This window comes from Schistocerca piceifrons, chromosome 7 (assembly GCF_021461385.2).
Source record: "Schistocerca piceifrons isolate TAMUIC-IGC-003096 chromosome 7, iqSchPice1.1, whole genome shotgun sequence".
Taxonomy (NCBI): domain Eukaryota; kingdom Metazoa; phylum Arthropoda; class Insecta; order Orthoptera; family Acrididae; genus Schistocerca; species Schistocerca piceifrons.
This window is the reverse complement of record NC_060144.1, coordinates 217,887,284-217,902,036: the sequence shown is the minus strand read 5'-3', so window position 1 is coordinate 217,902,036 and position 14,753 is coordinate 217,887,284. Positions and strand designations below refer to the sequence as shown.

Genomic DNA, 14,753 nt, shown 5'->3' with positions numbered 1-14,753 from the left:
AAGTGGCCGGTGAGCCTTAACTATATATACAGGGTGTTTAAAAAATGACCGGTATATTTGAAACGGCAATAAAAACTAAACGAGCAGCGATAGAAATACACCGTTTGTTGCAATATGCTTGGGACAACAGTACATTTTCAGGCAGACAAACTTTCGAAGTTACAGTAGTTACAATTTTCAACAACAGATGGCGCTGCGGTCTGGGAAACTCTATAGTACGATATTTTCCACGTATCCACCATGCGTAGCAATAATATGGCGTAGTCTCTGAATGAAATTACCCGAAACCTTTGACAACGTGTCTGGCGGAATGGCTTCACATGCAGATGAGATGTACTGCTTCAGCTGTTCAATTGTTTCTGGATTCTGGCGGTACACCTGGTCTTTCAAGTGTCCCCACAGAAAGAAGTCACAGGGGTTCATGTCTGGCGAATAGGGAGGCCAATCCACGCCGCCTCCTGTATGTTTCGGATAGCCCAAAGCAATCACACGATCATCGAAATATTCATTCGGGAAATTAAAGACGTCGGCCGTGCGATGTGGCCGGGCACCATCTTGCATAAACCACGAGGTGTTCGCAGTGTCGTCTAAAGCAGTTTGTACCGCCACAAATTCACGAAGAATGTCCAGATAGCGTGATGCAGTAATCGTTTCGGATCTGAAAAATGGGCCAATGATTCCTTTGGAAGAAATGGCGGCCCAGACCAGTACTTTTTGAGGATGCAGGGACGATGGGACTGCAACATGGGGCTTTTCGGTTCCCCATATGCGCCAGTTCTGTTTATTGACGAAGCCGTCCAGGTAAAAATAAGCTTTGTCAGTAAACCAAATGCTGCCCACATGCATATCGCCGTCATCAATCCTGTGCATTATATCGTTAGCGAATGTCTCTCGTGCAGCAATGGTAGCGGCGCTGAGGGGTTGCCGCGTTTGAATTTTGTATGGATAGAGGTGTAAACTCTGGCGCATGAGACGATACGTGGACGTTGGCGTCATTTGGACCGCAGCTGCAACACGGCGAACGGAAACCCGAGGCCGCTGTTGGATCACCTGCTGCACTAGCTGCACGTTGCCCTCTGTGGTTGCCGTACGCGGTCGCCCTACCTTTCCAGCACGTTCATCCGTCACGTTCCCAGTCCGTTGAAATTTTTCAAACAGATCCTTTATTGTATCGCTTTTCGGTCCTTTGGTTACATTAAACCTCCGTTGAAAACTTCGTCTTGTTGCAACAACACTGTGTTCTAGGCGGTGGAATTCCAACACCAGAAAAATCCTCTGTTCTAAGGAATGAACCACGTTGTCTACAGCACACTTGCACGTTGTGAACAGCACACGCTTACAGAAGAAAGACGACGTACAGAATGGCGCACCCACAGACTGCGTTGTCTTCTATATCTTTCACATCACTTGCAGCGCCATCTGTTGTTGAAAATTGTAACTACTGTAATTTCGAAAGTTTGTCCGCCTGAAAAGGTACTGTTGTCCAAGCATATTGCAAAAAACGGTGTATTTCTATTGCTGCTCGTTTAGTTTTTATTGCCGTTTCAAATATACCGGTCATTTTTGAAACACCCTGTGTATACTAATATGGTATCTGTTCTTTCGGACATGTCCGAAATAACAGATACCATCTTAGTATATATATAAGGAAAGTTTGCAACCGATTTCTCATACACAAACAGCAGTTGGCCGGCGTTGCCTGGTGAAACGTTGTTGTGTTGCCTCGTGTAAGGAGGAGAAATACGTACCATCATGTTTCCGTCTTTGATAAAGGTCGGATTGTAGCCCATCGCGATTGCAGTTTATCGTATCGCGACATTGCTGCTCCCGTTGGTCGAGATACAATGACTGTTAGCAGAATATGGAATCGGTGGGTTCAGGAGGGTAATGCGGAACGCCGTGGTGGATCCCAACGGCCTCGTATCACTAGTAGTCGAGATGACAGGCATCGTATCCGCATGGCAGTAACGGACCGCGCAGCCACGTCTCGATCCATGAGTCAACAGATGGAGACGTTTCCACGACAACAACCATCTGCACGAACAGTTCGACGACGTTTGCAGCAGCATGGGCTATCAGCTCGGAGACCTTGGCTGCGGTTACCCTTGGCGCTGCATCACAGACAGGAACGCCTGCGGTGGTGAACTCCACGACGAACCTGGGTGCACGAATGGCAAAACATCATTTTTTCGGATGATTCCAAGTTTTGTTTACAGCGTCAAGATGGTTGCATCCGTGTTTGGTGACATCGTGGTGAACGCACATTGGAAGCGTGTATTCGTCATCGCCATACTGTCGTATCACCCGGCGTGATGGTATGCGGTGCCGTTGGTTACTCGTCTCCGTCACCTCTTGTTCGCACTGACGGCACTTTGAACAGTGGACGTTACGTTTCAGATGTGTTACGACCCGTGGCTCTACCCTTCATTCGATCCCTCCAAAACCCTACATTTCAGCAGGATAATGCACGACCACATGTTGCAGGTCCTGTACGGGCCTTTCTGGATACAGAAAATGTTCGACTGCTGCCCTGGCCAGCACATTCTCCAGATCTCTCTCCAATTGAAGACGTCTGGTCAATGGTGGCCGAGCAACTGGCTCGTCACAATACCCCAGTCACTACTCTTGACGAACTGTGATATCGTGTTGAAGCTGCATGGGCAGCTGTATCTGTACACGCCATCGAAGCTCTGTTTGACTCAATGCCCAGGCGTATCAAGGCCGTTATTACGGCCAGAGGTGGTTGTTCTGGGTACTGATTTCTGAGGATCTATGCACCCAAATTGTGTGAAAATGTAATCACATGTCAGTTCTAGTACAATATATTTGTCCAATGAATACCCGTTTATCATCTGCATTTCTTCTTGGTGTAGCAATTTTAATGGCCAGTAGTGTATATCTTTTAGTCACTGAAATCACATCACAAATCCTCTCAACTCGTGAAGTTTCATTGCCTTTCCTCCTCCCCCTTTACTTTTCGTCAGGCAGTTAATATTCACCAACAGGAAAGTAACTGTGGTTTTGAGTCAGACAACACAATCCTGACAGGAGGGAAAGTTGTACTGATACAAAACAGAAGACCGGACTGCCAAAGAGAGTATCTCAGTTTTTCGATGAGTTGTTACTCATGAAGCACTCACCAGCTTTTTTAATACTATCCAATATTTCAATTGCCTACATGCCTCTCATCTTCAGGTGAGTGACAAAAGTTACGGGATATCGTTTTACCCATATACGGATGGCAGTAATATCCCTTACACAAGGTGTAAAAAGACAGTGCATTGGTGCAGCTGTCATTTTTTCTCAAATGATTCTTGTGACGAGATTTCCGACGTGATTATGAGAGTACGATGGGAATTAACAGACTTTGGACATGAAATGGTAGTTGGAGCTAGACGCATGGAGCATTCCGCAATTGTTAGGAAATTCAGTATTCCGAGATCCACAGCATCAGGAGTGTGCTGAGAATATCAAGATTTCAGGCTTTACCTCTCACCACGGACAACGCAGTTGCCGACTGCCTTCATTTAACGACTGGAGGCAGCGGCGTTTGTGTAGAATTGCAGTGCTAACAGGCAGGCAACATTCCGTGAAATAACAGCAGAAATCAATGTGGGACGTACGAAGATCGTATTCGTTATGACAGTGCTACGAAATTTGGTGTTAATAGCCTATAGTAGCAGACGACCGAAGCGAGTGCCTTTGCTATCAGCGCCTGCAACGCTTCTTCTGGGCTCATGACCAGTCGGTTGGACTGTAAACGACTGGAAAACCGTGGCCTGGTCAGACGAGTCCCGATTGCAATCGCTAAGAGCTGATGGCAGGGTTCGAGTGTGGCGCAGAGCCCACGAAGCGATAGACCCAAATTATCAAGAAGGTACCGTGCAATCTGGTGGTGGCTCCATAATGGTGTGGGCAGTGTTTGCATGGAACGGACCTGGCCGTCTGATCCAACTGAACCGATCATTGAGTGGAAATCGTTATGTTTGGCTACTTGGAGACCACGTGGAGCAATTCATGGACTTCATATGCCCAAACAACGATGGAATTTTTATGGGTGGCAATGCGCCATGTCACCGGTCCACACTAGTTCGTGATTGGTTTCAAGAACTTCCTGGACAATTCGACTAATCATTTGGACACATAGATCGCATCACATTTATAGCATCGAAACATTATGGGATACAATCGAGAGGTGTACCGCTCCCCTTAGTCCCGGGTTCGAAATCCGCCACCGCTTGTTGTTGTTGTTGTTGTCTTCAGTCCTGAGACTGGTTTGATGCAGCTCTCCATGCCACTCTATCCTGTGCAAGCTTTTTCATCTCCCAGTACCTACTGCAACCTACATCCTTCTGAATCTGCTTAGTGTATTCATCCCTTGCTCTACCTCTACGATTTTTACCGTCCACGCTGCCCTCCAATGCTAAATTTGTGATCCCTTGATGCCTCATAACATTTCCTACCAACCGGTCCCTTCTTCTTGTCAAGTTGTGCCACAAACTCCTCTTCTCCCCAATTATATTCAATACCTCCTCATTACTTAATTAAGCCACAGCTTAAATTTTGAGTAATAATCAACATGTCGGCCGAAGATTTCTGGCCTAAGAAATCAGTCTCATTCTCCCAATGGCCTTGTCAAAGAATGTGGAGGAGCGGACAGAGGTAAAGGGCACTCTCTTGTTCTTGAGGTAAGAAACAGCCCCTAAAGGCGGAAGAATCAGTAATTGTCAACGACATGAGGATGCAGAAGGCAATGGAAACCACTGCATAACAGACACATAATGTCTATCTTCAGAACATGCGGCCTGTAATTGAAAAAGTGTCATGATGACCTCTCTATTGGCAAAAGATTCCGGAATAGTCCGCCTTTCGGATATCCAGGAGGAGCAAGCTGTAGATGATGAGATAGGGTAATACAGTACGTAAAGGAAGACGAAAATCTAATAGTTCTGGGGGTATAGAATACATTTATAGGGGAAGAAGTAGAAGAAAAGGTTGCATGAGAATATGGGCTTTGCGCAAGGAATGAGAAAAGAGAAATACCAGCTGAGTAATATCGAATACTCTGTTCAAGAATCACAAGAGGAGGAGGTACACTTAGAAAAGGCCGGGTGAATCGGGAAGATTTCAGTTAGATTACGTCATGGTCAGACAGAGATTGCGAAATCAGATATTGGATTGTATGGCGCACCCAGAACAGGATATAGACTCAACAACAATGCAGTGATGATGAAGAGGAGGCTGGAGTTTAAGAGATTGGACAGGAAGGATAAATACGCAATGAAGTGGGATACGGAAGTACTAAGGAATGACGAGATACCCTTGAAATTCTCTAAGACTATAGGTAGAGCAATAAGTAATAGCCCTAAAAAAGGGCGATAACAGAAGTTGGGAAGGAAAACATAGGTACAAAGAAGGTAACTGCGAAGAAACCATGGATAACAGAAGAAATATTTAAATTGATTGATGAAAGGAGGAAGTACGAAGACTTTCCGGGAGACTCAGGAATACAGAAATACTAGTCGCTGAGGAATTGAATAAAGAGGAAGTGCAGGAAAGGAAAGAGAAATGATTGTCGGTAGGACTGACTCAGCATACAGGAAAGTCAAAACAACCTTCGGTGACATTAAAAGCAATGTAATGCGCTATGTTGATATTGCTTCCCACATACCAGTTCTCAGATCGTGCAGTAGTGTTTCAAGGACTGCTCTAGGATTCTCGGTTGACCATAATAGTGTGTATTGTGTGTTAACATGATCAGAGAGGTGGAACCAGTCCTCGTCTATATAGAAGGTGACGTCAAGTAGAACAGTGGCATTACTCTTAAGAAAGAGATGTAAACCATTTGCAGTACGGGATTCACTTTTCATGACCCGCATCTTCCAATTCTTACACTACTGTCGCTTCATATGGCAACAATTTCAGCGTTTGCCTAATACATCATGCGTGGTTGCAATCCCGATATCCTGTTCTTGTGGCAACTTGCGCAATGATTTTTCTGTACTCTGCTCCAAAGAGTCAGAAATCTCCAGCAACTTCTACTCGTTTGGTTTAGATGGTCCTCCAGTTCGTTCGACATCTAACACTGAACCTACCCATCGAAATTTCTTAATTAGTCGACGAATCGCATTGCGCTGAGTTACGGCTTTCCCGGGAATTTTTCAGCAAATTCCTCCTGCAGTTAATCCATCTATCTATCACTTTATCGAAACACATGTTCAACAAAATAATACGTTCCTCATTTGAAAGCACCATAATTTTAAAAAAAATGACATCTGAACGGTGCACATCGTATTCAATAGCTTTCATCAGCTGATCCAAACAGTTCATGTTACTCAACCAATTAAAGGACCACACATTCGGGTTACTAATCGCGGCTTTCCGCAGCATGCTATTTGCCAAGGAATCTCAGCCCTTACTACGAACGTCACTGTGTCGAGAAGCTCCACTACGAAAATGGACTGCTATGTTTAGCAGCAGCTGCAATAGATCTCCATATTCCCAAGAATACATGCAAATAACAAATTTCAAAAAAATGGGCACTGTAATGTAGTAACTTGTTTTGAAATGCTTTCCTTGCGGATCGTATGTTACTTAATACAATATATTATTTTATCCACTGACGTTAAGTGGGTTCCTTACATCATTCCAGTGTCCTAATACAAGGTGTTTTTTCGTTTTTTAGTTCTCAATTCATTTTTGATTCTTTAGTCCTATCGTTTAACTGCAAGTACAGTACTTGAAGTACTTGCAGTCTCAACGTGTCTAGAAAGTTTTCGATATCAGTACTGCCGATTACCATAGCTTTCTCTACGAAGTGTTTGAATGAAAGTTTCATTACATGAGATAAAGGTCAGTTTGAGTATAACTATATAATAGATTTGTCCTGAACATTTAAATTAAAACATACACTTAACATTATGACACGTCATTTGTTTAGGAGTTAAGAACTTTAATAATGCGTGTGATTGTTTCATAAACAACCCAAATTATCAGATGTACTCCATGGTACCGTGAATATTACTATGAACTTCCCACCAATTCTAATTCTACAGAAAAAGTTTCAAAATGCAAATCCCTGCAAAATAATAATATAAACGGCAACTCTGGTCTCAGCTTCACTTCTCAAAGTGGCTCATGGTCCCTGAATAATTGTAAATTCTAACGCAAGGTTCTTACACTGCATGCGCAAAGTGAAACGAAACAAAACCACACAAGCACGCTTACTGGTAACTAGAAAGGCGAGTTGCAGCCACGCGTGCATACCGCCACACTTCACATGCGATTAATCAGATTGCTTGGGATTTCCCTGCCATCACCGATCAGCGACCGATCGCTGCGATTTGCGCTCACACGAGCGGTCTACGAAGCGATCGCGTGCGACGGATCGCTGTGATCCGTCTTTCCTGTGCTTCGCCCTTAAGCAATCTCGCTTCTATGAAAAAACAGGTCTGCAAACGTGGTTTCGAATTTCCAATGTAATCTACAGCGTGGTCCATCTGAAGTTTCGGATGAGATTATCTCGAAAACTATACATCGGGTAAAAATAGTAGGTAAGACAAGTTCGTAATCTGAAAGGGGGACATCAAATGATACTAACACATGACCCCCAGCCCCTGCCTCCTTGGGTGGGGCGGGGGATTACTTTTAAATCTTAAATGGAAACATCCATTTTTTTTATTGCAGATTCGGATTCTTCATAAAAAGTAATAAAGTTTTGTCTGAAAATTGTTTTAAACCATTGACAGATGGCGCTGAAATCGAGAAAAATTAAAATTGCTGAAGGACTCTGATTTATTTAGAATGATTGGAGAAGGACGCATCAGATCGATACAAAATGTGCACCAATTCCTTCATTACGCCAAATTAAGCTATTTTTTTTACAAAACGTATCCTACCTGCCACAGTTTTTAATGGAGGGAGGCGGAATGGTATTAAAATCTCCTTAGGGAACTCTTCACAATTGCATTACTCACCAGACTTTGGCGCTACCGTGACCATACTGCGAACTGTGCCTCAGTATAAAGGTCAGTGTAATGCGATCAGACGGCACTTCACTTTCAGATTGTGAACTGTAAACATCAACTGACGAAAGTAAATTATTCTTTAGCGAAACATGGCTCACTATCCTTCTGCATAGATTGTAGATATGATGTTAATTTTAGGTGAATGCCATAACAATTACGCTGCAGCTCCTCAATTGTATGCAGATCGATTCCCAAACAGACGACATCCAAGCGAAAACATTATTCGAAATTGCACTCAACGAGCTCGAAATGGCTATATGCACCGCCCCTTCGTCATCGCGAATACAATGAAAATGACGCTCGTGCCCTTACCGTTCTCGCCTGTGTTCAACTGGATCCCGATATCAGTAGTCGTGCGATTCACAGACAAACTGAAATACCGAAATCAACTGTTTTGAGGATTTTTACGGCACATAAATGTCATGCGTATCATATCACACTGACACGGGCATTAACGCCGAACGATATGCAAATAAGCGTGCATTTCTGCCAATGGGCCTTGGAAATGATAAGAGGTGACAATGACTTTTTTAGATACATTATGTTCACCGATGAAGCCATTTTCAAAAACAATGGCGAATTAAATCCTCAGGATCGTCATTATTGGTCCACTGTCAATCCATACTGGCACAGACCCGTTGACAATCAACACAAATGGTCGTTAATGGTCTGGTGTCGAATTTTAAGCGGTTACTTGATAGGACTGTATTTTTTGACCGAAATGTTACTGGGAAATCTTATTTACAACTTCTCCGCAATGATTTGCTGGAGCTAATGGAAGATGTTGATTTAGAAACTAGGCAAAGAATGTGCTTCTAACTGGATGCAGCAGCTCCCCATTATGCTAAAAATGTGCGGAACGTTTTAAATTTACGGTGCCCTGGTCGGTGGCCCCCACGTTCACCAGACCTAACATCTCCTGACTTTTTCTTGTGGGGGTATTTAAAAAATATTGTTTATGAGAGACAGCCCACAACCCGAAACGATATGGAGCAACGCATCCGAAGAGCGTGTGCAGCCATACCACGGAATGTGCTGCTCAAAACTGTGGACAACTTTCGCAGACGATTGACTTTATGCATTGAAGCAAATGGGGATACCTTCGAACAATTTCTTCGTGGCTAATTTCATTAATTAAGCACCCCAACATGTCAGAGGCAAGGTGACTCACACTAATGAAGCACCCCAACATGTGAGAGGCAGGGGGACTCACACTAATGAAGCACCCCATGGGAACGTCATTCTACTACGTCCATGTCGTTGTTCCTCGGTAACGATAAAAGTAGGATACAGTACATTTTGTACAAAAATAGCTTAATTTGGCGTAACGAAAGAATTGGTGCACATTTTTTGTCAATTTGATATGTCTTTCTTTGATAATTCTAAATAAATCAGAGTGGTTCCCCAATTTTACTTTTTTCTCGATTTCAGCGCCATCTCTCAATGGTTTAAAAATATGTTTCAGAAAAAACTTGATTCCTTTTTTATGGAGAATAAAAATCTGCAATAAAAATGAGTGTTTCCATTTAAGATTTAAGAATTGTCCCCCGCCCCACCCAAGGGGGCGGGGGCTGGAAGTCACGTGTAGTATCATTTGATGTAACCCTTTGAGCTTACGAATTTGTCTTGCCCACTATTTTTACCCGATGTATAGTTTTCGAGATAATCTCGTCCGAAACTTCAGATGGACCACCATTTTTATGTTCCAGTACACAGCGACTTTCCGAACGCACCGTATTACAAGCTTTTTGTTTTTTTGTTTTTTGGTGAGTGGGCAACAACGAAAATACTTACGGTAAAAAAATGTAAATACTGCATTGCTGGCTGGGCTATTCAATGGAGTGGGTTCAGCAGCATAGCGGCAAGGGCGTTCTTTCTCAGCGCACATGGTCCCCTTTCCTTCTAGAAATGTGATGGTTGTACCGTGTGTGTCTTTGTGGAGTGTAGGAGAGTTTAATGGATGGGTGTATAGTGCACTGTTATGTTGGAGTTGTCTGATGATAATGAGAGGAAGATGAGGTTCAAAACCCGGTGTCGGCATGTGGCGTCCTCCGGAGAACGCAAAGCGGGTCTCGAAGCGATAATGATTGTACAGTACGTTTAAAATATGCCATCTCTGTAAAAAGTTTTACTCCAAAACCCCTTAAACGAGTGCCACTCCAAAAGAAATGCACACTATTTTTTTTAAATCCATCTTTTATTCTACATGTTTGAAAGTTTTATAGTGTGTAGATACATCGTTTAGGAACAATATTTTCATTTCTCCACATAATTTCGATCCCTCTCAACTGCCTTACGCCATCTTGGTAAAATTCTGGACCAACCTGTTGGAGCCATTGTTTGGCAGCGTGCACAAGGGAGTCATCATCTTTAAACCTTGTTCTACGAAGAGAGCCTTTCAGTTCCCCAAAGAGATGATAGTCACATGGAGCCAGATCAGGACTGTAAGGCGGGTGTTTCAGTGTTGTCCATCCGAGTTTTGTGATCGCTTCCATGGATTTTTGACTGACATGTAGCCGTGTATTGTCGTGCAACAGCAAAACATCCTGCTTTTGCCGATGTGGTCGAACACGACTCAGTCGAGCTTGAAGTTTCTTCAGTGTCGTCACATATGCATCAGAATTTATGGTGGTTGCACTTGGCATGATGTCCACAAGCAAGAGTCCTTCGGAATCGAAAACCTCCGTAGCCATAACTTTTCCAGCAGAAGGTGTTGTTTTGAATTTTTTTTCTTGGGTGAATTTGCAAGATGCCACTCCATTGATTGCCTCTTCGTCTCTGGTGAAAAATTATGGAGCCATGTTTCATCACCTGTCACAATTCTTCCAAGAAATTCATCTCCACCATTCTCGTACTGTTCCAAAAGTTCGCTGCATACCGTTTTTCTTGTTTCTTTGTGAGCCACTGTCAACATCCTGGGAACCCACCTGGCACAAACCTTTTTTAACGCCAACACTTCCAGTATTCTGCAAACACTTCCTTCCCCTATCCCAACATAGCGTGACAATTCGTTCACTGTGATTCGTCTGTCAGCAGTCATCAATTCGTTAACTCTCTGCACATTGTCTGGAGTGTGTGCAGTACGAGGCCTGCCGCTGCGAGGACAATCCTCAATATTGCCGTGCCCGCTTTCATCACGTAACCTGCTTTCCCACCGACTAACTGTACTGCGATCGACAGCAGTATCTCCATACACCTTTCTCAACCTCTTGTGGATGTTTCCCATTGTCTCGTTATCACAGTACAGGAATTCTATGACAGCACGTTGCTTCTGACGAACGTCAAGTGTAGCAGCAATCTTGAAGACATGCTGTGACGGCGCCACTCCCGGGAACAGGTTGAACTACGTTTGAAAACAAGCGGGAAGGATTTATCTACACACTGTAAGACTTTCAAACATGCAGAATGAAAACTGTATTTTTACAAAAATAGTGTGCATTTCTTTTGGAGTGACCCTCGTATATTCAAAACTGCTCACTGGTAATGAAACTGTCTCTAAGGTAATTCTGTCTATTCCTTGGTACCATCAATTCATGCAACGGAAATAATCATTTTAAGTCCAAACGTTAACGAAACATTTGATGGGCTGTTGCTCGAGCCGATGTTTGGACGTTGACACAAAAAACAGCAAGAGTCATATTACTTTATTACTAGAGCTGCGTCGTTTACCAGTCATGACAGGATGGACTCGGTCAAAATTACGTACATAAGACTTTTTACAGTTTTTCATATAGTTTATGAAGAAAGTGTACACGGTAACGATATATATAACAGATGAAAAGAACATTATTTTGTCCAGTCACACTGTTGACTGTTGAAAAATTCTTCTGTAGATTATAAAGGATGTTGTTTCTCTAAGTCCTGCGCAGGTTTCCTTTTGAACGCTGCTGGCGGCAGACATCACAGATCTCGAGACAGTGTATCGGACGTTTCTTGTGTTTCACACGGTAGACAGTTTGGTACTTCAAAGTTCCTCTTGTTACTTGTGTTATAATTATGAATTCCTTGCCTCATGCTAAAGTCTCCTTGGTTTTCTTTTCCACTGATGAGGCACAAAAATACATACCGCTTGAAAATAGCCATTATTCCTAAATGGGTGAATATTAGCTTGCAGTGTTCCAGTCTTCCTGAATGCAGCATCAATAGGTTCTTGCAGCCTGAAGAGTGTCCCCATATCAGCAGCCCATAATTAATTAATGTTGCTATGAAGTAGTGCACAATACACGGTTAGGTACTGGTCAGTTAATACACCCTTTAGTGTCCTCAAAAAGTGCAGTACATGGGAGAGATTGGAACGCACGTACACTGTATGCACATTCATTGATAGTTTGCTGTCAGCGGGGAAGCCGAGCAGTTTGGCAGCCTCCACATTATCCTGGCATCTAACGGCCCTGAGGCTGTTATCAGGTGATGTGTTTTTGCTTCGTTCGTCTTCATTTCATTTTTGACTAACTACTCTTTGACGTTTTCAAAGAGCACATCTGTTGCTTGCAGAGTTTGTGATGAAGTTTTTTCTTTGACAGAAAGAGTGATGTCACCCGCAAGTTGTAACACGTGATTGTTACAGCCTGTATCATTGAGATAAATAAGAAACAGGAGAAGTCCTACGTCAGATCCCTGGGATACGCCATGCTCCAATTTTTGTTCTTGGGCGTTTGCCCCCTGCACTGATACCACCTGCGTTCGATTTTCATGATAATATTGAATAGTTGCCAAATATCAAGCACAGTCACGAAGAAGTTTATCGGAAATAATGTATGAAATCATAAAATTTACCAGGGTGGTTTGATAAGTCTGATAAAAACTCAAGAAAAAATCTTTGTTTCGTAAACAACTCACCCTACTTCTCGACATTGTCTCCTTTGAGAGATATACACTTTTTCATCCGTTTGGAAAAATAGATTATGTCAAAGCATGCAAAATATTCGTTGACCGCAACTATCACCTCATCATTTGATGAAAATTTGTTCCCAGCAAGCCAGAGTTTCAAGTCAGGGAACAGGAAGAAGTTACTTGGGGCTAAGTCTGGTGAATAGGATGGATGAGGAACTAACTGAAAGACCAATTCATGCACTTTCCCCACTGTTACCGCTAATCCAAAAGTAAACGGTTTTCAATGATGGTGCGGAGTCCGCGTGAACCCCGTCCAGCTCAATTTTGATTTGTGCCGCAGTCCAACACTTCAAATACAAATGTTTAACCACAGCACAAAACACTTTTTTCTTCATCTTGAATCGCAATGGACACACTGACCAATTCAAAGGGCTATCAATAATGAATTGTACGCTGCAAATTGCTGAAATTCTTTATACGATTCTTGGAATAATCAAGCTTGCCAACCATGAATGTGCAACAAAAATATTCCATTCTTTCGTGGAAATTTACCAGACCTATCAAAACACCCTCGCAGGTCTGGTATTAAATGAGCATTTTGTCGTTCCTCCTACGAGTATTTAGTATAAGGCAAAGCAGTAACAATTTTACGTCGAGAGTAAATATTTGACAGAAATACGAATTCCACAAGGAGGAAATTTTATTTTTCTCTTATCTTTTGGTTGCACCGTTATTAGTGATTAATGGACCTTCCGTGAAATTTCGAGCTATTGTTGTCGATTCTCTATAATTTAGCCCCTGCGATACTTTTTAATCAAATAATGCTTAGCACTTAAAATAATGGCGTCGGGCTTCATAACGAATTGGCTCGTACTGCGGGTTTCCAAGGGTACAGCTAGCGCTGTGAAACAATGTATTCAGCAGAGGAGTATATTTTATTAATTACATTTTCGTTCTGCTTTTTATCAGTTCTGTTTGTCCACAGGTTCTACGAAAAGCTGCCCCGAAGAATTTATTTTCCGGCTTTCTGGTTTAATCAGAAGGCAGTATTAACAGAAGATTTAGCTATGCTGGCAAAGTTTATTAAGAATGCGCCTGCCCTCGGTATGGGTCTTTTCTTTGGCATGGCAGGCATCGGCTTGATAATGGTGTTCGTCGGCGGAATGTTGACGCTGCGCCATGGATGGAAAGATTCGTAACTGGAGCATTCCCCCGGAATAAACTGCGCCTGGAGTCGCCGGTAAGACATTTTGTGTGGGATATGACAAGTGCAGTGGACGAGGACTGTCTTGCTAAGTACGCCTCACGACGTGCATCCCATCGAGGCACGGCTGTCGCTCCGGCGGCATCAGATTCAGCAGCATCTCACATAAGAAAGACAAGACTAGACAAATACTTTTCTGAACGAATTCTCAGTCCTGGTACAACGTAACATAGAGTCTGTGGTGTATATCACCTGCCTGAAGCTTCTTTTGTGATTTTTAGGGGTTCTCAAATGACTGCTTGAAGTTTTGCACTCGGGAGAGTCAGATTTAATGTCTGTTATGCCACACAGTCTGAACCAGCCGTCGCTTCATTACAGCAAACACTCGACTGCCTGTTGAAAATTTGATCCTGGGACTGAATTTGACGCTGGTGTAGATGCTTAATGCTAATTAAAAAGTAAATATACAAAACTGACTAATATTTAAATTTCTTCAATGTTATACGTTTGTTACAGAGTCTTTGTGATACTTTTATACTGCCAGTTATCTTGTCTACCACGAGCACTTTTTCTTTGCCTGTCAACAGCGTCCAGCTCAGCCGGACGAGTTGGAAGAATTCAGCAACTATTAGTCACTGTAGTTAGACAACTTTTAACGCTGTAACAATGTGTAAGACGTAACTTTTTGT

General features: G+C 42.9%; 1 protein-coding gene across 1 annotated transcript in view; it reads left to right on the top strand.

Annotated features, from left to right (window-relative positions):
• LOC124805559 (protein croquemort-like) overlaps positions 1 to 14,059 on the top strand; it is an 84,897-nt gene extending 70,838 nt beyond the window's left edge. Inside the window, exon 8 of the mRNA XM_047266126.1 lies at positions 13,846 to 14,059. Coding sequence (XP_047122082.1) covers positions 13,846 to 14,059 — 214 coding nt within the window. The remainder of the gene's footprint in view (positions 1 to 13,845) is intronic.
• The last annotated feature ends 694 nt before the right edge of the window (positions 14,060 to 14,753 follow it).